General features: G+C 36.9%; 1 protein-coding gene across 5 annotated transcripts in view; it reads right to left on the reverse strand.

Annotated features, from left to right (window-relative positions):
• The window catches only part of HERC2 (HECT and RLD domain containing E3 ubiquitin protein ligase 2), a 253,596-nt gene that overhangs the window by 80,676 nt on the left and 147,014 nt on the right, over positions 1-25,906 (reverse strand). For all 5 annotated transcript variants that reach the window (XM_088024974.1, XM_088024976.1, XM_088024975.1 and 2 more), the window contains exons 45-57: positions 25,506-25,648; positions 20,716-20,983; positions 20,434-20,570; positions 19,839-19,937; positions 18,022-18,190; positions 17,798-17,923; positions 16,093-16,201; positions 15,820-15,959; positions 8,301-8,491; positions 7,503-7,608; positions 7,326-7,417; positions 4,024-4,199; positions 110-221 (exon numbers count right to left, since the gene is read on the reverse strand). In XM_088024974.1, coding sequence (XP_087881100.1) covers positions 110-221; positions 4,024-4,199; positions 7,326-7,417; positions 7,503-7,608; positions 8,301-8,491; positions 15,820-15,959; positions 16,093-16,201; positions 17,798-17,923; positions 18,022-18,190; positions 19,839-19,937; positions 20,434-20,570; positions 20,716-20,983; positions 25,506-25,648 — 1,868 coding nt within the window. The remainder of the gene's footprint in view (positions 1-109; positions 222-4,023; positions 4,200-7,325; positions 7,418-7,502; positions 7,609-8,300; positions 8,492-15,819; positions 15,960-16,092; positions 16,202-17,797; positions 17,924-18,021; positions 18,191-19,838; positions 19,938-20,433; positions 20,571-20,715; positions 20,984-25,505; positions 25,649-25,906) is intronic.

The following is a 25,906-nucleotide window of genomic DNA, read 5'->3' on the forward strand; positions in this document are numbered from 1 at the left end:
GAAGAGGTCTAATTATTACTGAACCTCTCTAGGACAAAGGCACCAGCAAAGCTCCTCCTCAATCATGTGATGACAGGTAACATAGGAACTTCAGGAAGAGGGGGGATACCTTAGAGCCCTTCAGGCCGCCCAGCTGGTCCTTGTCATTCAGTCCCCACACAAACACCTTGGTTCTTATTGTAGCTGCTGATTCCAGCCCTGCAGCCTTCTTTCTAATAAGGCTAACCAAACAAAAAAGACAGAAATAGAAGTCATTCAACATAAAAATATTTTTTTTAACAAAAAGGAAAGCAACTTCAAGCAAGTAAAGTTTGCTGATTACTATCAGAAACTTTTAAAGTTTTGTTTTAATACAATGAAACCTCAAGTAAATACACAAGTTAGTGTACCAGAGGGTCAAAATCCTAGATACCAGCATGCTACCTTTTAATACTATAATTTAATTCTAGCCTTGTTTTTGGTGGAGACCTTTCTATGACACACTGTGCAGCTCTTTTCTTCTTATACACCAATTTGAACACAACAGCTGTTTTACTGATTCACAGATACTCCCACCCAATGTGTCAACACATAGCTACTACAGATGTTAAATGCAGAAAACACTGATTAATAGGAGTTACCACTGGGTCTGACATTTTGGCAACGTCCTTAAACCTAAACATCTGGTAATTTTTTTCCCTCAAAGAACTAATAAAATAGATAAAACCATACAACTTTTGAGGTACTCTAACACAGTTACAAGTCCCAAAGCAAAATGCAATTTTTTCCTTCACATCTTCTGCCCACCATATAGGCCAGCTGGACTAGAGGTCCCCTACCTCCTTTCTCTCCTGAAAGGCCTGCCCCATACCCCAAGGCTTCTGAAGCATAGCTCTGGCAGCTGGTTCCCACCACCTTGTTCATTCTATCTCCTGACCTGCCCTCAATGGGTTGGAAGTTTAATCAACAGAGCGCTCTAATTCTTGAACTTGAGACCACCAAGTACATGGGACAGTGTTAGATTTTCTTGGTTGTTAGTTAATACCAGGTACTAAGGAACCTGTGTTTGAGATTTTTGGCTTTTTATTTGCTTTTGTTCTATTTTTATAAACAAGGATGGACAACCAACAGCTCCAGAGACTAGGTTCTAGATAGGTAAGATTTTTTAATATATATATACTAACGAATATTTATTTTAAGGGATCAAAATTTTATGGTCTGGGGATTAAAATGTAGGAAAATCCTTTCATCTGATACCAGGCACAAAAGAGCAAGTATATTATATTGTAATTACAGATCTTCCTCTACTTCCAATAGTATTTTACCTCAATAAACTCATCATAAATTGAAAATATCGTTAAGTTGAAAAGTATTTTAAAAATGCACCTAACCTACTCAACATCATAGCTTAGCCTTGCCTACCTTGAACATGCTGAGAATATTTATATTAGTCTACAGTTGGACAAAATCATCTAACACAAAGCTTATTTTATAATGAAGTGTTGAATATCTCATGTAATTTCTTGAATACTATATTGAAGGTGAAAGTATGGTATGGGTACAGAATGGCTAAAGTAAGTATATTGGTTATTTACCCCTGTGATTACATGGCTGAGCGCTATATAGCTCGCTGCTGCTACCCAGTGTTAAAAGAGAGGATTGTACCACATATTGCTAACTCAGGAGAAGATCCAAATTTTAAGTTCGGTTTCTATGGAATGTGTGTCACTTTTGCGCTATTGTAAAGTCAAAAACTTGCAAGTCAAATAAATCGCAGACTATTTATACTTGATATACCCTGTAACACGTTTTTAGTCAAAAATATGTATTGGACACCAAGAGTGATATTCAAGATATATAATGACTGGTACCACATAATTATCAACCAGTCAGAATGGAGGCCAGTGGGTCATCAGTGTGGGCATACCCCAGTTGTGTGTGTGCTCTGTGGGAGACTGTTGGGACCACTTATTCACCCTGAAATTATTAGCTCATTAACATCTGACAGGAAAAGAAAAACATTACATTCAAATACCTAGAAATCTTTTGTTAATGTATTCAATTATGTAAAAATTTAATCAATGAGTAAAAGCTCAACTTTTTTGATTATCTCATATATACATGTATTTATGTATTTGTCCAATTCATTTTCGTAGTTACTGAATAAGAATATACAAACCTATAATCCTTTCTCTTGAAAATCTCAATGATTCATTTAAGTGAACTGGTATTTTCCTTCCTTACCAAATCAGTTGGAACCATAAGATATAGTACAACATATATTCTAGATGAGGTAATGTTATATGTATTATTTTCTTTTCAGTTTCAATTCAAATTTTCCAAAATAAAACAGGACAGAATCCAAACTCAAGATCACAGAACCCTAGAATAACCTGATTTATTATCACAGCTGCCACCCATTCATGACTAAGAGAATGTGCTTTAATAGCAGTGAGAGGCAGAGCTCCTGTTTCTAAAAGAAAGACTACTTACATCACACTCTAGAAAGCATTTAGTGCAAAGGGCAATGGTGAGAAGAACTCAGCTAACATGGTACCTGCCTCCTTCATGTATCTGCAAGGACCAGACTACACCAGTAGGACAACAGTAACACACATAAACTGATTTTGCATATCCTTTGACTTAGCCATTTACTTTTAGCAATTTATCTAGGAAAATACAACTTCTCTGAGGAAAGTGATTATCTACATTGTTTTCTGCTGGGCCATGAACAAGGCTCAGAACAACCCCCTGCACATAACAGTCCTCCATAAACATCTTAGAATAAAAGAAGCAAATGTGCAGAAACCTGGCAGGTATCTTTCTTCATCCTTGGTATACGCTATTGCCCTGCCAAAAACACCTTTTCTGCCCACCTGGCTTTGAAAACTCTGACTTTTCCTCAAAGTATGCCTTTAGAGGGAGTTTTCCTTGTCCTCCTGACAAATCAATGCTCTTTTGCAGATTCTCAAAGGACCGTGCACTTCTCCTTCATGCACTTCCCACAGTCATAAAGCCACTCTGATGTGTGTGAGTTTGTCTTATTTTATTGTGCATATTCACCACAGCATTCAAAGGATGGAGAACAGGGTTTAGCCCACAACAGGTGTTCAATAGATGGATGGTGAAGGAATAAATATGGTAATAGTCATCACTATAGTACTCTTGCAAAATACCAAATTGAGTAAGCAAACGAGAACATAGTCATAAGATGAAATACTGCACTCAATAAAATTACATAACAAAAGACTAATGATATGGATATTTGGGGGACGAATATTACTCACAATTGCACAATAATGTGAATGTACTTAACGCCACAGAACTAGACATTTAAAAATAGTTAAGAGGATACATTTTATGTTATGTATATTTTATCATAATAAATTTTAATTTAAAAGTTGACAATAAAATATTTAGCATAGCAAAGAAGACTATAAAATATATACCATATCATGCCATTTCATAGAAAAACACAATTAGGGACAGATAAAAAGAAAACTACAAGGATATATACCAAAATATTAGCTGTGATATTTCAGGTAGAAAAATTAAACATTTTTCTTTTTGATGGTATTTATCTAAATATAATGTGTTTCTACGTTAAACATTCTCTTAAAATTAAATTAAATTTTTGAAAACAACTAAAATTTACTAAACATTCCTGAGCGCATAAAACTACTCTCATTATGAAATATACTCTAATTATTTACTTTTATTTTTATTTTTTTTATTATGTTATGTTAATCACCATACATTACACCATTAGTCTTCGATGCAGTGCTCCACGATTCACTGCCTATGCACAACACCCAAGGCCCCATGCAGAACGCGCCCTCTCCAATACCCATCACCAGGCTAACCCATCCTCCCACCCTCCTCCCCTCTAGAACCCTCAGGAGAAGATAGCAGGAGGGGGAAGAATGAAGGGGCAGAAATCGGAGGGGGAGACGAACCATGAGAGACGATGGACTCTGAAAAATATTTACTTTTAAAAAAGTGAGAATTTTGGAATGAGCACCACCAATAACAAATGGCTCTCACCTCCCACTGTTGCCTTTTTCGTCTTCTTCCTCTTCATTATCTGAGGCTAAGAAAGGAACTGCAGCCAAATCTTCCTCCTCTGCACGGATGCGTCCCAGCAGGATAAGACCATGGATTTTACAATCAATTCCTGAGCTCCTGCACTGCTTTATAGCAATTTCAATATACCTGTGATACTAGACACAAAAACAGTAAACTACAGACTTTTTAGAATCAAATACATGAGATACTTAAACTGGAGAGCAGCATATTTGAGACATGGAATGTGTGGAAAGTTAGAGCTCTTTTACTTAAGTTCTGGAAATAGCAAGCAAGTTAGGCAAAATTAACAGTCACTATTGAGTACAGATTAAAAGAAGTCATTGATCACCAAGTATGTCTATCCAAGGCATGGGACTCACATTGATTTTCTTACTAAAATGAAACAGTATGATAGCTTTACTGAATGATGCAAACTTTTCTGTCTTAAAGCTTTCTTGAGGGGCACCTGGGTGGCTCAGTCCATTAAACATTGCACTCTTGATTTCAGCTCAGGTCATGATCTCAGGATCCTGAGATTGAGCCCCACATCAGGATCCACACTGGGCATGGAGCCTGCTTGGGATTCTCTCTCTCCCTTTCCCTCTGCCCTTGCCTGGCTCCCCACTTGCATGTGCACGCACATGGGCTCTCTCTCTCTCTTTCGGTCTCTCTCTCGGAAAAAAAAAAAAAAAATCTTTCTTGAATCAAGATGTATTAGGAAAGAGATTAAATGTCAGGTAGTTCAGAACCTTCATAATTTTTAAAACTAATAAAAATATTTGAATATATGTAAATTAGAGAAAATCATATAAAGAGCCCTGCAACACTATCACCTAATTCTAAGTTATCAACATATGAGCAGTTTTGTTCATACATGGATTATATTAAGAAAATTCCAGGCAGCATGTTGTTTCAAAACTTCAGTATGTATCACTGAAGTACAGGCATTTAAAAAAAAAATCGACATTACTATTATCATAGCCAAAACAGTAATTCCTCATATCATTTACTATGCTACCAGTGATTAACTTTTATGGTCATCTCATAAACATTTTTCTATTGTTGGCTTGTTCAAATCAGGATCCAAATAGAATGCAACCTCTCCCTGTTATGCCTTTGACACTCATTTGTTAAAGTTGGTTCTTTGTCCTGCGGAATGCCCCAAATCCTGTATTTGGCATTTACAGTATTTCTCTATTCCTGCATTTCCTGTGAACAAAGAGTAATGCAGCACGAAGCACACATACTTCCAGCAACTTCTTATTGTCTCAACTCGACCTGATCAAACCTCAAGACCTACTACCTATGATCTCACAGGAAGCACAGGTGGAAGAAAACCATTGGGATACAAAAGACAAACTAAAAAATGAATAATTCTACAGGAAACAAAGGCCCAGTTTCCTTCTTTAGCAAGGAAAAACCAAGAGAATTAAGACTTACATGCAGTACAAAGTGCAGGCACATAAACCAACTACAAAAAGATATTTATGGTATAACTGGGAAAATGTAAACACTGGCTGGATATTGTATGATATTAAAAGAATAACCATTAGGTGTGATAATGGCACTGTGGTTACATTTTTTAAGTCCTTTTTACAGATTAATATTGAAGTACACAATACGGATAAGGTCATATCTCGGACTTGCTTTTAAACATTCTAGGAATTAAAAAAATGGAAAACATACGGAAGGAAACAATGAAACACAATTGACAAAAATGTTGATAATTGTTGAAGATGGGTCAAAGGTTTGTGGGGGGAATCAGTATACTTTCTATTTTTGGTTATGTTAGAAAATTACCACAATGAGCCATTTTTATAGGGAAGACAATGCTAGAATGTCCACTGGCTTCCCAAGAACGATTAATATTCTAGTTCTTAAATTGGTTGGAGCGATGGAGAGTGGGTCATGAGTTTTCCAATTACTCACAACGCTTCATATTTCTCTCTGAGAAATATGATACACGCATCATGTATACTACTCTATACTTACCAAGTATTATGTAATAAATTGTTCTGAATTGAAAATTTATTGGACTACAATTAATACACCTTTTATGAATGATAATTTCAGCTAGTTACTGATTTAATTAACTCTAGTTATTGATTTAAAGTATAAAAATATGCAGAAGTATAATTAAGACATTAGACAAGCTGCTTTCAGTTGCGTAGCTAGCGATCAGTTACCAATAAAATGCACTAAAATTCAATATTACCTTTTTTCAGAAAAACTCAATATTATTGTTCATTTTAATAATTTACCAGTTTATTCATTTATTAACACCACTGATATTAATTGGAATATCACAAAATAGCTCAATGACATTTAAGAATGAATGGTGTCCCACAATTCTACTTATTGAAGATTGGAAATAAAGGCCAGATCATCAATTCTTGGACCTGGGAAAAGGAGCTGGTACATTCCCATAGACTGGACACAAATTACAAACCTTTCATCCATGAACAAATTAACCTAATGGCTATGTATCAGCTTCTTTTAAAGTAACATACTGGCACCACCTTGAACTTGTCTGCCCTTATGTGGGCAGACTAATGATGATGATGATAATAATACTAATAATAATAATGGTGAACTACATTTAATAATTTAAAAATAAACTCACCTATAAAAAACTTTAGATGAATAAAAGTCAATCATTTAATATCTTTATCCACTATCACTGCACCAATTAAATAAGTCCTCATGAGACAATAGTATAGGTGGTATTATTTTAAGTATGTTGAATTTATTAAAATAGTGTTGACAGCTGTGTAGAAAGATTTATGGAAAGATCTGAGAAACAGTCTCACTGCTCTGTAATATAAAGTTACTACATTAAAGAACCTTCATTGATTCTCTCCGACAGCATATTCAAGATTTATAAAAAACCTGTATTCATTTTGAAAATTACCTTATAACCCATCAAAACAGCTCAGCACTTGATGCCAACAGGTATGAAAACAAAAAAGCAATTTCAGTGTCACATGTGCAGTTAGAAAAAAACCACCACACATTAATAGATACATAATGAAAACAATCCTCTGCTGGATATAAAGAGCAATCTGAAGTGCCTAGTAACAACTTTTGCTAGGAGCTTTACCCTCACTTCTTACTTAAGATAGTGAGAATAAAACTTATTTTGTTTCCTTTCCAAGCTGATCTGATAAACAGCAAATTCAAGTTGTATACCTGTCAAATTTTAAAATACAATTACTTAATTCAGGGGGGAAAATAGGCTCAATGTTAATATAGAGACAGCCAAAAAAGTCATCTCCACTTACCTCTGTGCAGTCATTCAGAAGGGACACTGTGGTGTCAGTGGGGTTAATATTGATTGTCTTCAGTTCAATTAGATTATTTAGCGAATTTCCGCCTAGGGGGAAGAAGGAAGATAAAGGAATCAGACAAAGGAGTTTTTATCATATGAGAGAACATACTGAGTAAACTAATTCAATTACCTGACACCACTACCAGGGAAGGCATGTAGCTACTGTCAGCGGGATCAACTATCATTTTTAATCTATAAACAAGAACATCTGGGAAAATCTCCAAACGAATCCAATGCTTAAAAAAAAAAAAAGATTCTCAGTTAATAAAATTCAGCCATATCTTAGCTATTAAAACAGTGTCACTAAAGCTTGGATCTACATGACATTATCCATATATATGATACGGCCTGAGAGAGAGGAGTATTCTATTCCACTACTTACTTGTTTATTAAAAGAAAGTCTCACTCTAAACCCCAGAAATTATTTGTTTACAGACTCCTGATCTAGGGTGGCCCCCTTATACCCATCAAGGAGTGGGTAATAGAAAATACTAGAGTCAAGATGGAAAAATAGCCCCTCTCTCCAAGTCTGACCACGAGTTCAGATGATAGGCCCCCACACTTGAGTGCAATTACGGTAACATTCCAAAGAGCAATACCTATTTGTTCAGATATATTAGAAAAACTGCTCACCAGAAGAATCTGAACTCATTTTATGTGGGAGAGTAACAAAAATAACAGCACCCTATTACACCCTCTATCAATTGGTCAATTAGATAAAATCTATTACATACATCATTTAAAATCTCTGACAATTAAAATTGGATAGTTTATTACTCAGTAGCTTTAAAAATAATTATGAACTAAAATGTAAAATCAGTACTGACAGGTGCTATCTCAGTATAACTTGGTAGGTTTTTCAAAGAAGCTTAAAAGGTAAAGCCATCTAAATAAAAGCATTTCTGGAAGTGTCCACATGGCACACTACCTTTCCTTGTGAACCAGATGACTGCCAGCAGGGCTCACTGCCATCAATAAGACGAGAAGCCTGGTTCACAGAGGACGACACATTTAGGCTCTTTACCATCCGGGACCAGCTATCCAGGAGCATTCCTGGCTGACTGCTGTGACAACGCTTCAGCTGTTTTCCAGAACGGCCACAAAATATTGCAGACTGCCCTATTTAATGGTGGTGGAACAGTGTTAATACGTGTAGGGCAAAACCTTCCCAACCAAGAAATAAAGAATACTATATAGTGATGAGCTTCCTGCTTCAAGAAAATAATAAGTTTTCAAATTAAAAGAAACTAATAGCCTGGGTGACTCAGTCGGTAAAAAATGTGAATCTTGATTTCGGCTCAGGTCGTGGTCTCAGGATCATGAGATCAAGCCCCACGTCAAGCTCCATGCTGGGTGTGGAGCCTGCTTAAGATTCCCTCTCTCCCACTCCTTCTAACCCTCTTCCAACCCCCCTTGACCCAGGGCTGGTTTGCTCACTCTTAATTAATCAATAATAAATAAATAAATAAATAAATAAATAAATAAATGGAACTAATAAATACCTAAAACGGCTTCAAAAATCCCAATGTATTTTATACCAATTTATGAAATGAAGTTCATATAATGTTATGATTTATTCTACTTGACTCTCAAGTAACAACAGAGTGATGTATTTCCAGATGGAATGGTACACAGAAACCGAGGTGGGGGAGATGTAGAGTTCAGTAACAGTCCTAACAAAAAAGATTCTTATTAAAAATGCTGTTGCAGGGGCGCCTGGGTGGCTCAGTCGTTAAGTGTCTACCTTTGGCTCAGGTCATGATCCCGGGGTCCTGGGATCGAGCCCCATATCGGGCTCCCTGTTCCGCGGGAAGCGTGCTTCTCCCTCTCCCACTCCCCCTGCTTGTGTTCCCTCTCTCGCTGTGTCTCTCTCTGTCAAACAAATAAAATCTTTAAAATAAAAATAAATAAATAAATAAATAAATAAATAAATAAATAAATAAATAAATAAATAAATATGCTGTTACAGGGCGCCTGAGTGGCTTAGTCCGTGAAGCATCCAACTCTTGGTTTCTGCTCAGGTCATGATCTCAGAGTCGTGGGATTGAGCCCCATGCTCAGCATGGAGTCTACTGGGGATTCTCTTTCACCCTCTCTCTCCCCCCTTACTTGCACACATGCAGGCGCCCTTTCTCTCTCTTTCTCTAAAATAAATAAATAGAATCTTTTTTTTTTAATGCCGTTACCAATACAAAGCAAAAACAAATCTGCAGAGTTTCTACTTCCACGAATGGCAAATCTGGAAATTCATCTAGCCCTCCCATTGAGGACAACTAAAAGAAGCAGATAAAACATTTAAAGATGAATAAATCTTAAAAGTATCAGAAATAACAAGATGGGAAAAATTATGAGACCAGAATCTGAGGAAGGCTAAGTGAATAGAGATGTCCAGATGAGCAATGCTATGTATCCGAAGCTACTCTTCCCTGATGGTAACTGTCAGTAAGGAAAGCCTCCAAAAAAAGAAAAAAAGAAAAAATGCTACTTTTCAAAGCCTGGGGTAGGGGAGAGGGGGAACCAGGACCTGGAGTCCAGCGCCCACCAGAAGAGAAGGGGATAGCCATAAAAAACCCCACACTTTGGGTTAGGATCACAACAGGAAAAATCCCAAGAGGAAGATTAACTATGCAGTGCTATTTATTTTTAAAGATTATAGCTTAGCATGAAATATCTCATTCCATGAAACTGGACTGAGATGAGCCCAGATAGTTGTTACCCCAATTACCTAGAAGACCAACCCTCCCTCCTCTAATCTCTGGAGAATAATAATATCTTCGGCCTCAAATGGATCCAAGAAATAATTTTTTAAATATAATGTCCAGTACATAATGGCGTATGAGACTAGATAACATGACTAAAAAAACTACCAGAAATAACAGACAACAGAAAGAGATCCACAGAGTCTACAGATACTAGAGTTATAAGACACAGGTTTTAAAATAACCATACTTGTTATACGAAAACAATGAATTGTAGATCACTACATCAAAAACTAATGATGTATCGTATGGTGACTAACATAACATAATAAAATAAAATTTAAAAAAATAAAATAAAATTTCATCTTCCTGCCCTCAAAAAAAATAAAATAACGATACTTACTTATGTTTGAAAAGACACTATTTCAACAGAGAATTGAAAACTATTTTTAAAAACAAAGATTAGAACTGTTAAATACAGTAATTAAAATTATAAGAATTCAATGAATAGGTTTACTAGCAGACTAGACTCAGATGAAAAGAGAATTACTAAACAATACCTAGAATGAAAAACTGAGGAGCCAAAGCTTAGAAAATATAAATGAGAAGGTGAAAAGACTTACAGGATAGAGAGAAGGTCTGACACAGGTGGAAGAGGAGTCCCAAAACTAGAAGAGCTAATAGGACAACAGACAATATTTGAAGAAATACTGACTGACTGAAAAACTTCCAGAACTGACAAAAGATATCAAGCCACAGATTTTTTAAGAAGTCCTGCTTTGAAAGTTGCTGAGAGTAGATCTTAAATGTTCTTACCTACCCAACACACACACACACACACACACACACACACACACACACACACACACACACAGGTAATTATGTGAGATGATGGATTTGTTAACTAACCAACTAACCTCATTGTGGTAATTATTTTGCAATATATACACGTACCAAATCATCATACTGTACATCTTAAGCTTACACAATGTTATATGTCAATTATAGCTAAATAAAACTAGAAAAAATAAAGAAAATAAAAATACAGAGTCCTGCTAACCCCAAGGAAGATAAATGAAAAGAAACACATTTCTATGCACATGTAAAATTTGTGTAAGATAAAAACAAAAAAGTATCTCAAAAACAAACTAAGAGGAAATACAAAAATTGATTAGCTTTAATGGAACAATAACTGTACTTCCAGCTGACTTCAACAGAAATAATATAAGCTGAATTACAATGGAATAATATTTTTAAAGAAAATTCCTACCAAAAGTATTTTTCTAAAATGGAGAAGAGGGCGCCTGGGTGGCTCAGATGGTTAAGCGTCTGCCTTCGGCTCAGGTCACGATCCCAGAGTCCTGGGATCGAGTCCCACATCGGGCTCCCTGCTCCTTGGGAGCCTGCTTCTCCCTCTGCCTCTCTCTCTCTCTCTGTCTCTCATGAATAAATAAATAAAATCTTTAAAAAAAAAAAAAATAAATAAAATAAAATGGAGAAGAAATAAGACATTTTCAGACACACAAAAATGTAATTCATAACCACAGAAATGCATTAAGGAAAATATTAAGGGCTAATATTCAGGTATGAGAAAAATGATGATAGATAAAAAATGAGACATAGAAAAAAATGAAATATTAAGTATGCGAAAAAATCTAAATACTGGCTATATATAATAACAATACTATGTCTTGTATGTTAAAAATGTGTATGTGTAAAATTGTAAAACACAATAAAAACATTACAATTTTAAATCAGAAGAGGCTAAATAAAGTTAAAGGGATCTAAGGTCCTTGCACTGCTTAGGAGAGAATAAAAATACTAAATAATATTAGATTTTGTAAGTCAAAAATGGATGTTTAAATATTCTGAGTAACTACTGTTAAAAAATGTGTATAACATATACACTACTTATATAGATTAAACATATACTAAAAATGTGTGTAACTTCTAAGCCAAAAAGTGGGGAGGGGCTGGGGTGTTAAATAATATAAAACTTATCAGCCCAAATGAAGATGGAATATAGAAGAATAGAGAACAGGCCGAACAAATAAAAAACACTGAGAAGTGGTCAATTTAAATAAAAATACATCAGCAATTGCTTTAAATACCTAAATGATCCATATGAAAGACAAACATCATCATATTGGAATTTAAAAAAACTATTTACAACTTATAAGAAATATATCGAAAATACAGGAATACACAATGATTGAAGGTTAAAGGCTAAAAAATGATACACTAAGGGATGCCTGGGTGGCTCAGTCGTTTAAGTACCCAACTCTTGATTTTGGCTCAGGTAATGATCTCAGGGTCCTGGAATCAAGCCCAGTGTCAGGCTCTGTGCTCAGCAGTGAGTCTGCTTGAGATTCTAACTCTCCCTCTGCCCCTCCCCCCTCACATGCACTCTCTTCTCTCTCTCTAAAATAAATAAATCTTTAAAAATAGTAAACAAATAAAGATACACTAAGTAAATGCTAACTTTGCCAAAGAACTGCAGGAGGCTTTTTTTTTTGGCGCACATAAAGCATTTATAAAATCCCATCACATACTAAGTTATATAATCATACACAAGTTTCAAAAAGTGTCAAAGGTCAATCAGGATACATACTCTGAATGCAATGCAGAAACCAGTAAAAATGCTGATGTGTTTGGAAATTTAAAAACCAATGAATACAAAAAAATAATTCTCAGGGAATTTTAAAAATACTTTGAAATAAGTAATGAACTATCACTATATAGCAGTAGTGCAGGATACAGCTTAAGCCTTGCTTAAAAACAAATTTAAAAATCTTTTTAAGCTCATATATTAGAAAAGACAGAGTGAGAAAATGAGATAAACATTAACCTCAAGAAGACTGGGGTGGGGGGGGGAATCAAGCTAAACCCAATTCCATAGGAAAAAGAAAGAAATAATAAAGATATGAGAAATAGCAAAAAAGCCAAAATTTCTCTCTCTGAAAAGACTAATTAAACTGATAAACCCATAGCAGGCCGATCAAGAAAAAAGAAGAAATTATTCTAAGTTAGCCTTGAAAAGGAGCTAACACTAGATTCTATAAATCCCCCACAGAAGAGAATAATACAAATTAGAACTAGATAGGAACTTCCTCAACATGAGAAAGGCTATTTATGAAAAACCCACAACTAACATTATACTCAATAGTGAAAGACTAAAGCTTTCCCCCTAAATTCAGGAACAAGACAAGGATGCCCACCTTTTCTACTTCTATTGAACTTAGTACTGGAAGAACTAGCTAAAGCAGGAAAAAGGAATATAAGGCACCCAAATTGGAAAGGAATAAGTAAAATCATTTTGGTTCATAGATAACATGATCTAATATGTAGAAAACCCAAAAGAAACCACACCAAAAAAAACCACAGGAGACAATAAATAAAATTCTGCCAAGCTGCTGGATATTAATTCAACACACAAAATGTGCTGAAAGTGTAGTGTATATTTCTCTATACTAGCAACAAACATTCCAGAAGGGAAATTAAGAATTCCGTTTAATATGGCATAAAAAATACTTAGAAATAAATTTAATCAAGAAGGTACAAGACTTGATACACTGAAAAATCACAAAACATTGCTGAAAGAAAAATTGCAGAAAGAAGGTCTAAGTAAATGGAAAAGATATCCTTTGCTCATGGACTGGAAAACTTAATATTATTAAAATGACAATTCTGCCCAAATCAATATACAAATTCAATGCAAATGCAATTCCTATAAAACTATTGCTTACCAAAGTAGAAAAATCCATCCCCAAATTTATACTGAATTTCAAAGGATACCAAATAGTCAAATCAATCTTGAAAAACAAGAACAGATTTGGAGGGATTCACACTTCCCAATATCAAAACTTACTACAAAGCTAACATAATCACAATGTATGGTTTGCTACTAGCATGAGGATAGGCAAATAGACCAATAGAACAGAACTGGGAGCCTAAAAATAAACTCTCACATCAATGGTCAGTTGATTTTCAAAAAGGGTGCCAAGACCATTCAATGGTGAAAGGACAGTCTTTTCAGTAAGTAGTGTTGGGAAACTGGATGCACACATGTAGAAGAATGAAATTGAACTCTTAGTACATAAATTCAAAATGGATCAAAACCTAAGTTTAAGAGCTAAAACTATAACCCCTTAGAAAGAAAAACAGGTGCTAATCATGACTTTGGATGTAGCAATGGTCTCTTAAATGGACACAGAAAGCAAATATGACACCAAATGCACAGGCAACAAAAGAAACAATAGATAAAATGGACTTCATTAAAATTAAAAACTTACGCATCACTGAATCCTATCAAGAAAGTGAAAAGATAACCCAAAGAATGGGATGACATATTTGCAAATCACCTGACATGGTTCAATGTGCAGAATATTTAAAGAATTCCTTTTTCTTTTTTTTTTTTTAAGATTTTATTCAATCGAGAGTGCAAGTGAAAAAGCACAAGCCTGGGGAGCAGCAGAGGGACAAGCAGACTCCCCACTGAGCAGGGAGCCCGATATGGGGCTTGATCCCAGGACCCTGAGATCATGACCTGAGCCAAAGGCAGACACTTAACCAACTGAGCCACCCAGGTGCCCCTTAAAGAATTCCTAAAACTCAACATCAAGACTTTAAAAGTGGGCAAAGGACTTAAATAGACATATCCCCCAAAAAGATATATAAATGGTCAAAATGACATGAAAACAGGCTCAATGTCATTTGTCATTAGGGAAACTGAAATGAAAATCACAAGATAATACTTCTCACCCATTAGGATGGCTGTAATTTAAAAAAACATGAAAAATAACAAATGTTGGTGAGGACATGGAGAAACTGGAATCCTTATCTACTGCTGGTGGGAATATAAAATGGTACAGCCACTCTGGAAAACAGTTTGGAGTTTCCCCAAAGAACTACCATATGACCCTGCAATTCCACTCCCAATTTTAAAAACAAGAACTCAAACAGATCTGTACACCAATGTTCACAGTAACATTATTCATAATAGCTGAAAGGTAGAAAAAATCCAAATGTTTGTTAATAGATGAACAGATAAACAATATGTGGCATGTATGAAAGATTATTCAGCCATAAAAAGAAATGAAGTTCTGACACATGTTACAACATGGAAAAAACACTGGAAACATAATCCTTAGTAAAATAAGCCACACGCAAAAAGGCAAATTTTGGTTCCACCTATATGTGGTACCTGGTGTCATCAAATTCACAGAGACAGGAAGCTGATTCCCAGGGACTGGGGGAGGGGAAAATGGGGAATTACCGCTTAATGGTACAGAGTTTCTGTCTGGAGTGGTGAAAAAGTTTTGGAAATAGATAGTGGAGATGTTGTGCAACATTCTCTGAACTGTACACTTCAAAGTGATTAAAATGGCGAATTTTGTGTTGTACATATTCTGCCATAATAAAAAAAGACATAATAAAAGACATATATCTATCCAATTCCACACCCCATGCAACAAAACATTTATTAGTTTCTTGAGACCCTTTCAATGTTATTTATGGAAATACAAGCAAACAAACCCTGTTATTCTAATGCCCATAGCCCCCCATTGCTTGAAAAAAAAGATAGCAAGTTTTCAAGTGTGTGCATCTTTCTTGTTTTATTGTGCACAATGTGCAGTGCTCACTCTATAAACATGAACTTTAAAGAGCAAACTAAATAACATACCTGTGCACAATAATGATTTCATTAATAATATTTTAATGAAAAAGAGCATAACCATTCTACCATACCTGGTTCATTTATTCTGCCAAACGTATGCCTAGTGTTGTGTTTTCTGGTCTTGAAACAGGTTTCACAAAAATCAAAGTCATCACAGTTCCTGCATTTGAATCTAGATCCATTGATAGGAAACATCTGACAGCCATCACACCTATTTTTAAAACAACCAGTGCGTTGATAAGAAAAAGATAACGTCATTTATTAAATTAAGACAATTTATTAAATTTAATTCCAAAGAAAACTATTCCTCCCAAACAAATCTAGCAATATAAAAATTAACTCACGTAACCCCAGGATGAACACTAGGCACCAACTCCATTTCTGACAACAGCCCAGTCCAGTGAGACTGCTGAGGAAAGTCGACAATGACATCTTTTCCATTTGCACTGAAAGCTAGGACACAATAGAAACTGCTGAAACATCTTAGTCACCAATAAAAGCCTAATGTTAAAAATTTAAACTATACCTAATCATATGATAAATATATTGTAGTTATTTACGTTTTACAAAGAGTAGTTCTCTTTTAGAGAGACATACTAAGATACTTACGGATGAACTAACACATGACCTCAATCAGGGATTAGCTTCAAAATAATCAAGGGAGGGAAACATGGATGAAACAACTTTGGCCAGGGGTTAACAACTATTAAAGCCAAGTGATGGGCACAAGGAGGTTCTTTATGCTATATTCTCTACTTTTGTATATGTTTGAAATTTTCCACAATAAGTTTGTTTCTTTTTTTTAATTACATCAAGTCAAAACTCCATTTAGTATCTTAGGAAATAAAAATCACAACAATAATGTTAAGAGATCTCTTGTCCTTTGGTGAGAACACTCTGCTACTCAAACATTAACTTTTGAACCAAGTTCTTATTTTTAAAATTTATGTGTTTTGACTTATAAAGCTTTTAAGAACCTCTTAAGTAAAGAAACATGTTAAAGTAAAATGTTAAATAAGCCATTTGTTCTTATGTAACTTGAGACATTCTAACACTCCCACACACTGGGGGAAGCACCACCATTATGGCCATTTCTAATCTAAGCTATTCAACTGTAAGAGTTTTGTACAAGGTTCAACAAAACAGGATCTCTTTATGGCCTTAAAAGAGTTTAAAGATAAAATAAAACCAGATGCATTTTAATTACTTCTCATGCAATTGTTAAAATGGACATAGGATAACTTTTAAAGTATACCATGTTTGATCTGAAATCTCAATAAGATCACATTAAATATAAACTGAAAAGAATTTTGTGTTTCCAGTTCTTAACTCACATTATTTGCACATTTCCATTTCTTAAATTTAGTCCTAAATTTTATTATAGCAGAAAGGAGAGAGAGACAGAAATAGTCCCCAACTGAGGGAGTCGGCCACTCACACATAGGCCATTTGGCAGAATGACAGAACCAGTTTACAGAACACCAACATCAAACAAGGTTACCCTGTGACTGTGACACATCAAGACAAAAGCAAAACCACTCTTTAGTCAGTCTGATCAAGTTCAAATCTAATCCAAAGCACAAACACAATCAGATACCCTCCCTAACCCCCAACGTCCCCCATCCTGGTTAGTATGAACAATTGCTTCCTTGCTAACCATTAACTCCATCCTAGCTCCATTTTTTTCCTGCCTTATAGATTAATATTTATTAAGATACGCATTCTTAGAATTACCCCACTCCTTTGAACCCTTCCCAAAATACCCAACACAAACCCCATTAGTCCTTTGTTATACCCACTTATGGAAACACCTCATTTTCCAGGGTATGCATCCTCCCGAGTGGTAATGAGTTAATAAACCTGACTCTGTTCAACTATAGGTGTGTTCCTGGACTAGAGAGCACTGACAAGCAAAAAAAACAATGCTATTTATATATTATAGGCTTTCTTCATACTTGTTTTTCTTGCACTTGAATGAAAAAATGTGAGTTTATTACATTAGCTGATGAAAAGCTAGTATCTGGAATTTTGTTGCCTGGATAATATTACCTTTCACAACCCCCACACTTTGATGAGTCACAGATCCCCACTTGTATTTTGGTGTGGTGACTGAGGCTTTGACGCGAACTTTATCACCAATCTTTATGTGAGATGGAGAACTTGGTGGAGGATAGCCTAGAGATTACAATAATAAGTAAACTATAATTAGTATTTATTCCTGAGAACTCTGTCTCTACTTAAGAAAAAGCAAAAGAACTCAAGAATGGGCTTACCAATAAGTTCCACATGAATATACCTAACCCAGTAAGTGCCTCCTTTCTGCTGCCAATCACACTGAACATTGAGGTCATGTAGTCCATCTCTATCCAATTTGATAACTTTGCCCACATCTCCTTCACACACTTCTTCATATGTTCGACAGCATCTAACCATCATTCCCACCTAAGATTAAAATTAAAATCCAATCCAGTGTATAGATGAAATGAACAATTATAAGTAGCATTATTCTCTAAGAAAGGATTTCCTCTAGCACCCAAAGTGTACTCTTAAAATCATTTTACACTAAAAGGAACCAGGGCTCTTTAGAAAACTGGCTGGCTGAAGGTCTGGGGCAGGAAATATATAAATGAACATGGATCAACTTGCGCCATAAAGCAAGGGAGCTCTCAAAGATCAAAGTGTTCATTCAAAAGAACACCTTGATCAATAGGACTAATGGTTGAAACACATCAAATCCTTATCAGCCAATAAATTCATCACAATGATAATAAGCAAAATTTCTTGGTCACCTTTGTAAGTTCCATGGCACCAATTTACCATTCTGAAAATTGATAAAGCAAAACTAAAACAAAACAAGCATTTATTCTGCCTTTCCTATATAAAATGTATTATAAAGAGTAACTAGAGTTGATTTAAAAAGAGTTCTTCAAAGAATAAACTCCAGCTAATAAATTTGGAAGGCATGACAAAGTTAGAAAACCACTATTGTGCAAGCCCTCATGATGAGTCTAGGTGATGACATGAATGGCTATCAAAGCACAAAAATGAACAATAGAGAACTCCTTAGCAGATGGAAGTACACTAAAAAGACCTAACCCACAACACTGCATGCTGGTCCATATGATGCATTCATGCCTAAGACACTGCCTGAGTCCAAGAGCTCCCCTCAACCCCACCAGACCTCATTCTGACTTTACAGGAAATGCAGAGGAGGGAAGGAGGAAGATGTGATCCAACAAAGTTTAGCCACAAATAAATGACATGAAAAGGAGAAAAAAAAGGGGGAAACTGTTCTAGGTTAAAAGACACTTCAGAAAGACATCACCCAAATGTAAGGTGTATGACCTTGTTTGATCCAAATTCAAAAATATTACTGTTTTAAAAAGCAATTTCTGAGAAAACTGGGGAAATCTGAGCAAGCACTGGGTATAAGATGATATTATGGAATTATTGTTTATTTTGTTACCTAATGTTAGGTAACAGTAATGTTGTTATGTTAAACAAATCCTTTATCAGGTTGCCTGGCTGGCACACCCAGTAAAGCATGGGACTCTTGATCTTGGGGTCGTGAGTTTAAGCCCCACACTGGGCATACAGCTTACTTTAAAAAAAAAAAAAAAAAAAGACAAATCCTTTATCTATTAGGATTACATATTGACATATTTACAGATGAAATGAGATGATTTCTGGGATTTTCTCTTAAGTATGCTAACCAGAAAAGAATTAAAACAAGAAAAGAAAGGATTTAAGATGCATAAAGGACTATATAAAGAGCCTAACTAGATTTTAAAAATTAGCTGGCAATAAAAATTGTCTAAGAAAAAGAAGCAAAAATAGATTTTTTAAGGGTCCAAATGGGGATAATTGAGAAGCACATATGTCTGTGCCATGTCGTTACGGACAAACCACCTTTTGCTCTCTAGCTCTGGCACCCCTTGTTCATCTTCTGTTCCTCTGTCCTCTACTCCAGTGACAGTGGCCTCCTTGCTGGGGGCTATGCCCTCCCCCAGCAGGCTTCTGACTTTCTAAGATGCTCGAACACTACTGACTGGAAACCTGAGTAAAGCTCCAGGCTAAGACATTTACTCACCTGAATATTCTCTCTCACATACACAGCATAATCATCATTACTCAAGAAATCAGCTCGTTTTTTGTACGTCTGGCTCTCTGTCACAACAGCACCAGTAGACTACAAGAGATAAATATTTTTTTTAAAAATTGTGAGCCAGATAAACCTACTTAAAAAGAAGTATGTGAAATCTTTAATATTAAAAAATAAAGTATGAAATATTATGCTGTATTTTCACTATAAAATTCTTCATTTTAAAAATATTAAACAATATAGTAAACAGAATGAATATGAAAAGCTAAAAGTGTGGAAAATTTGAGACATTGCCAAATTAATCCCATGAAATGATTTACTTAAATCAGAAGTCACTGTGTCATATAAAACATGCTTTTTAAATAAAGCATAGTCTAATGGCTACCCAACATCATTAGATGTTGGAACAAGGGTCTGCTTTAAAGCTAAAGTAATTAAGGCACAGAAAACCCAGTCAGCACTTAGCAGCTTCATTATGTGTGCGGAAGAACCGCAAAGAGGCCCCATGGAACAGCATGCAGGAAACCCAGAGCACAGATCAGGTTGACACAAGAGGTGGAGCAACCACACAGGAGGCACTGACCACAGCGTAGGCCAAGTCGTCCACATCTTCCACCACCTCCTCATCTGAACACTCCTCAGACCCTGTGTCTGCATCCGAGAGATCTGTGACCTGCACATCAGCATGGTCCAGCAGCCACCCAACCAAGGCCTCCACGCCTACAAGCAAGCACACAGTGCACCCACAGTGAGGATCCACAGCACCAGCCTGCCTGCAGGCTGCTGATGTTAGCATTTTAAGGTAAACCTACAAACAAATGTGTGGGCCACAGTAAGTGAAGCACCCACAAGGAAAACAATATACCTGGCAAGCCAGCAGCATTCCCAGAGGCACCAGTGAGTGACTTCAGCGCAAACTCTATGTTCCTTCTAGGAAATCCCATTTCCATGAGCTGAACCACAATAGGCAGAGCAGGGGCAGGTGACTGTTTGCGCTTCTTTGCTCTGACAGGGCGAACATGCTGTACAGGGACAGGCGTTGTGGCCTCACTGGAGCTGCAGTCTTCAAACACTGGGCTCGACGGGTGAGTAGACTCCACAGCCAAACACTGACATACAGCCAGAGCTGCAGCCTGGACAAATGAGAGTGGAGCTAGGAGGTTTATAAAAATCAAGAGACTGGGGTGCCTGGCTAGCTCAACTGGTAGAGCATGCGGCTCTGGATCATGGGGTCGTGAGTTCAAGCCCCACCTTGGGTGCAGAGCCTACTTTAAGAAAATAAATAAAAAATATTTTTTAAGAAAAGTCAAGAGTCTTAAGCAGTCTAAGAAAATGGAAATTACGAGCTTCTACTATGAAATGGCAGTACAAAAGTAGAGGAAACTCAGACTTACATGTGTTATTTTTAAATGAATGGATAAAATATGTTAACAAACAACAAAGACAACTTTCATAGTTTAATGCAGCGGAAAGATGTGATGGTCAAGTAACTCCTGCTTCATCATGCACAGCACCCAGTAAATTAGCCAATTATCAATGTAATTAAAGAAAACGTCACAGCCACTCTGAGTAGGAAACAAGCTGAGCAAGTTAAATGCAGAGTGAGTGGAGCTGGATGGGAAGGTAGGAGTCCCTGACCACCCCCCATGACCAGGCAGTGTCCACAGTCTCTTGCTCTTTTCCTCTGTAAGATAAGCCAGAGATGACATGGGATTCTTTCATGTACCATCAAGTCAACTCTCAGTGATTCACAGGTAAAAGAACCACTCTGAGTTAAACATGGTATAAAAAATAAGGGAAATAAGAAATACTGGGAAACAAATTACAATCAATCAATGAACGTATGCATTGCTGGGGTCTATAGTTGGGACTTCCCACCTCCAGTACATACAACCCTTTCCCTGAACTACTTGAAACTCTCTGCTCCTCATCTCCAGTTATTCTCATAGCGCCTAAGACTTGCTTTTTTTTTTTTTAACTGAGCATGTGAGGAAGAAATTAAGAAGAAACCAAGGACTCCCTTAGCCTTTCAGTGCTTAGGAAGTGTCAAAAACCAAAGGTTTGCTGTGAGGTGTGAATAACTCAGAAGTGACAGGCTTCATCCTAAAAGCTTACAATTCTAAACTAGACTGAGTTAGAAGTTCTGGTGATGGGGACTTAGGGTGCACTGGACTAAGTCTCTACTAATAATAACTATGAACCCTGAACAAAATATTTTCAAAAACTGTTTGAAGCTCCTGGAGAACAGCTAAAGCAATCAAAACTGGAATAGGTACAACCTTTGACCACAAGGGAAACCAGCATGCAAGCTGACAGGGCAGTGTTTATTAGACTACAATCAGAGGCTGGAATTCAGTCCTGCCAGAGCAATGAGAAGTGAGGGAGAAATCATAAAATATGCATACAGACTATCCCAAATTACTGACTGATTCCAAAACTGAGCATTTGTGGGACCCTGAAGAACCCAGCATAAAGGAAATGCTGGAAGGCTAGAGGGATTCTACAGCTACCCAGTGCTAGGGAGACAGTCTGAGGTCCCAGTCCAACCAAGTTAGATGGAGTTGGTCAAGGTGCAGAGGTTCCCACTGAAACCTCAAAAAAGATTCTAAATCCTATAGAATGAGAACACAGAAACCAGGTCTAGGTGCAAAACAAAAATAAACCACAACAAAAAAAGTCTAGAACCAAGTTCTCAAAGGATTGGGGAGAACTGTCAGGTAATGAACCATCTATGAGAATAAAATTCCACATTCTCCAGAAAACGTTGACAGAACACAGAGGCAATACAAAGTAACATGTGAAACTTCTGGAATACATTAACAACTACAGATATGTAAAGAAGCAGAACCAGTAACTGATTATAATCAAGAGAAAAAAACTGCCAATAGTAGCAGACTGACAGCTGGCCCAAGTGGTAAAATTACCAAACAAGAAATTTAACACAACTATCAGGAACATGTTTTAAATATACATACAGTAAAAAATACAGAGTGAAGAGATAACTGTCAGGAGAGCTTTACAGAACTATAAAATAAGGATCCAAATGGAAATAGGAGACCTGAAAATACAAAACAAAGAATTTCTTAGATGGCTTACAGCAGATTTAGACCCAACAAAGCAGAACAGCCTGACCCTGAAAACAGATCAATACAGTTAGCCAAGCTGATTAACCAAAAGAAAGACCTACAAAACAAACAGAAATGCATTAATCTTTCTTAGCAAAGAACAAAATGAGAACAGAACAGGAAAAAATGGTTATTAAGTTTCCAAATTTGGTGGGGGGAAAAATATCAAGCCAGAGATGCACATAACTTAAATGTACCCCAAGAAGATGAAGCAAAAAAATACATACACATCTTAGTCAAATTGCAGAAAAATAAAACAAACAAACAAAAAAAATCATGAAATATTAAATGCAGCCAAAGGGGGAGAAAAAGGCATTTCATACAGAACAATAAGAATGATGGTTGAGGGGCGCCTGGGTGGCTCAGTCGTTGAGCGTCTGCCTTCAGCTCAGGTCATGATCCCAGGGTCCTGGGTTCGAGCCCCGCATCAGGCTCCCTGCTCTGCAGGAGGCCTGCTTCTCCCTCTCTCACTCCCACTGCTTATGTTCCCTCTCTCACTGTGTCTCTCTCTGTCAAATAAATAAATAAAATCTTTAAAAAAAAAAAAAAGAATGATGGTTGAGGGGCTCGTGTGTGGCTCAGTCAGTTAAGTGTTTGCCTTCCACTCAGGTCATGATCTCAGGGTCCTGGGATGGAGCCCCACATCGGGCTCCCTGCTCACCAGGGAGTCTGCTTCTCCCTCTCCCGCTGCCCTTTCCCTCTACTAGTGCTTGCTCCCTCTCTCTCTGTCTCAAATAAATCAATAAAATCTTTAAAAAATTAAAATTAAAAAAAAAAGAATGATGGTTGAATTTCCATCAGAATCAATAGAGACAGACGAAACAATGAAAGATCTCTCTTTATGGGGAGCCTGGGTGGTTCAGTTGGTTAAACGGCTGCCTTCAGCTCAGGTCATGATCTCAGGGTCCTGGGATGGAGCCCCATATTAGGCTCCCTACTCAGTGGGGAGTCTACTTCTCCCTCTCCCTCTGCTTCTCTCTCGCTCGCACTCTCTCTCTCAAATAAATGAATAAAATCTTGAAGAAAAAAAGATCTCTCTTTGCTACAACAGTCCTTCTCAATTCTTAAAGGATAACTCTTGCATTTCCCTCTACATCTTTCGTCTTAACACTGGGCACCTCCCAGTGTGATTCCAGGTTGCCTTCTGTCCAATTCACTCTTCAATTGCTCTCAGTGTCCTCTTTTTATCTCTACAGGTGACCAGAAGCGCTGCCACACTGTAGCCACTTTAACCTGAACTCTCATCTTAGTGGTTTTCAGACCTAACAAGTAGTTGGCATTCAGACCGCACTGCTCCCTATCCTCATGCCCAACATTTCTTGCCTTCTCCCTTTGCACTCCACCTTCCTCCCACCAGATTGCTGTCAGCCCTCCCATCGAACTGATGCAGCTGCTTCCTCACTCCCTTAACTCCCTGCAGTCTTGGTCTCTGAGGATTTCTATTAGGGTATGTTCCGCCTGCCATATTGAGCACTCAAGGTTTTGTTTTTGAGAGTTTATCCAGAGTTTTTTATATATTACATAGAAAGAAGGATTTTTATTTTTTTTAAAAGATTTTATTTATTTATTTGAGAGACAGCATAAGCAGGGGGAGAAGCAAAAGCAGAGGGAGAAGCAGATGCCCTGCTCAGCAGGGAGCCTGATGCAGGCTCGATCCAGGACCCCCGAGATCATGACCTGAGCCGAAGTCAGACACTTAATTGACTAAAGCTACCCAGGTGCCCCAAAAGAAGGATTTTTAGAAACATCTAATCCTTCATGCTGCAGGCCATGAAAATCCACAATACTCTTAGACCTGGTCACATGTCATATTTCTTTGGGAACTTGCCCAAAGCCCAAGCCCCAAGTTACACTGTGCAGCACATGTGCTCTGCAACAGGGCAAGGACTGCAAGCCTGGCAGCAACAGGGCATGCCCAAGAAAGCCTTTGGAGTGAGTGGAAAAAACCTGCCAGTGTAATATGCCTAGGTCTAATGGGGCTCCTTCAATAACAATATTTCCTAGAAAAAGATTACGCCATAACTATTTGAGCATCTGACCCATGTTGAATCTCATTAACTTTTTCAAATAATTCACACATATTCAAAATAAAGTTAAACTTCAGCATGCCTGGGTGACTCGGTTGGTTAAGTGTCTCTTGATTGTAGCTCAAGTTATGATCTGAGGGTCGTGAGAGCGAGCCCTGCATCAGGCTCCGTACTCAGTGCAGAGTCTGTTGTCTCTCTACCTCCCCCGGCTTGCTCTAGACTCTCTCTCTCAAATAAATAAAAATAAATAAATAAATAAATAAATAAATAAATAAATAAATAAAATCTTAAAAAAAAAAATAAGGTTAAACTTCAACTCATCCATCCTCTAACTAGTATTATAATGCTCTATGACAAACATGGTTAAAGCCTAACTAGTAATAAGAATTATTTTGGCATATCGTTTAAAATTCAGAATATATCCTTAAGAAAACACACATCTAGGAAAAATATTGTTCCCAATTTAATGTAACAGATTAAAATTGCCCAGGCTATTACTGTACCTCTAGCTCCTGTTTGTCAAATATGGCCTTCACTGGAGATGGCTGGGTGGCCGAGGCCAGTAACTGCTGCAAGAGGATCATTGGAGGCTGCGGCCCTTCAGGAGACATGTCCCCAAGGTCAGGGGATGCAGCTCCTCCATCATCTGCATTTAAAAAACAAACAATATGAGTAAATTATATTTCAACTTCTAACATCTCTTCACTATTAAAGATAATGCATTAAACATGTTAAACCGAATAAGATCTCTACATCTTCAAGCACTGGACCATCAAAATCTTCAAGGCTCAGATATCAAAAACTAGTCTCTAAAGAATTTTCCACTCCCTGCTTTTTGGCATCTATCCTTTGTTAGTTCATGTGTCTCTTTAGAACAAAAAAAAAAAAAAAAAGCTACCTCTCA

The sequence above is a fragment of the Eumetopias jubatus genome, unplaced genomic scaffold (assembly GCF_037043125.1).
Source record: "Eumetopias jubatus isolate StellerSeaLion01/CBP00866 unplaced genomic scaffold, mEumJub1_p1.0 scaffold_7, whole genome shotgun sequence".
Lineage (NCBI taxonomy): Eukaryota > Metazoa > Chordata > Mammalia > Carnivora > Otariidae > Eumetopias > Eumetopias jubatus.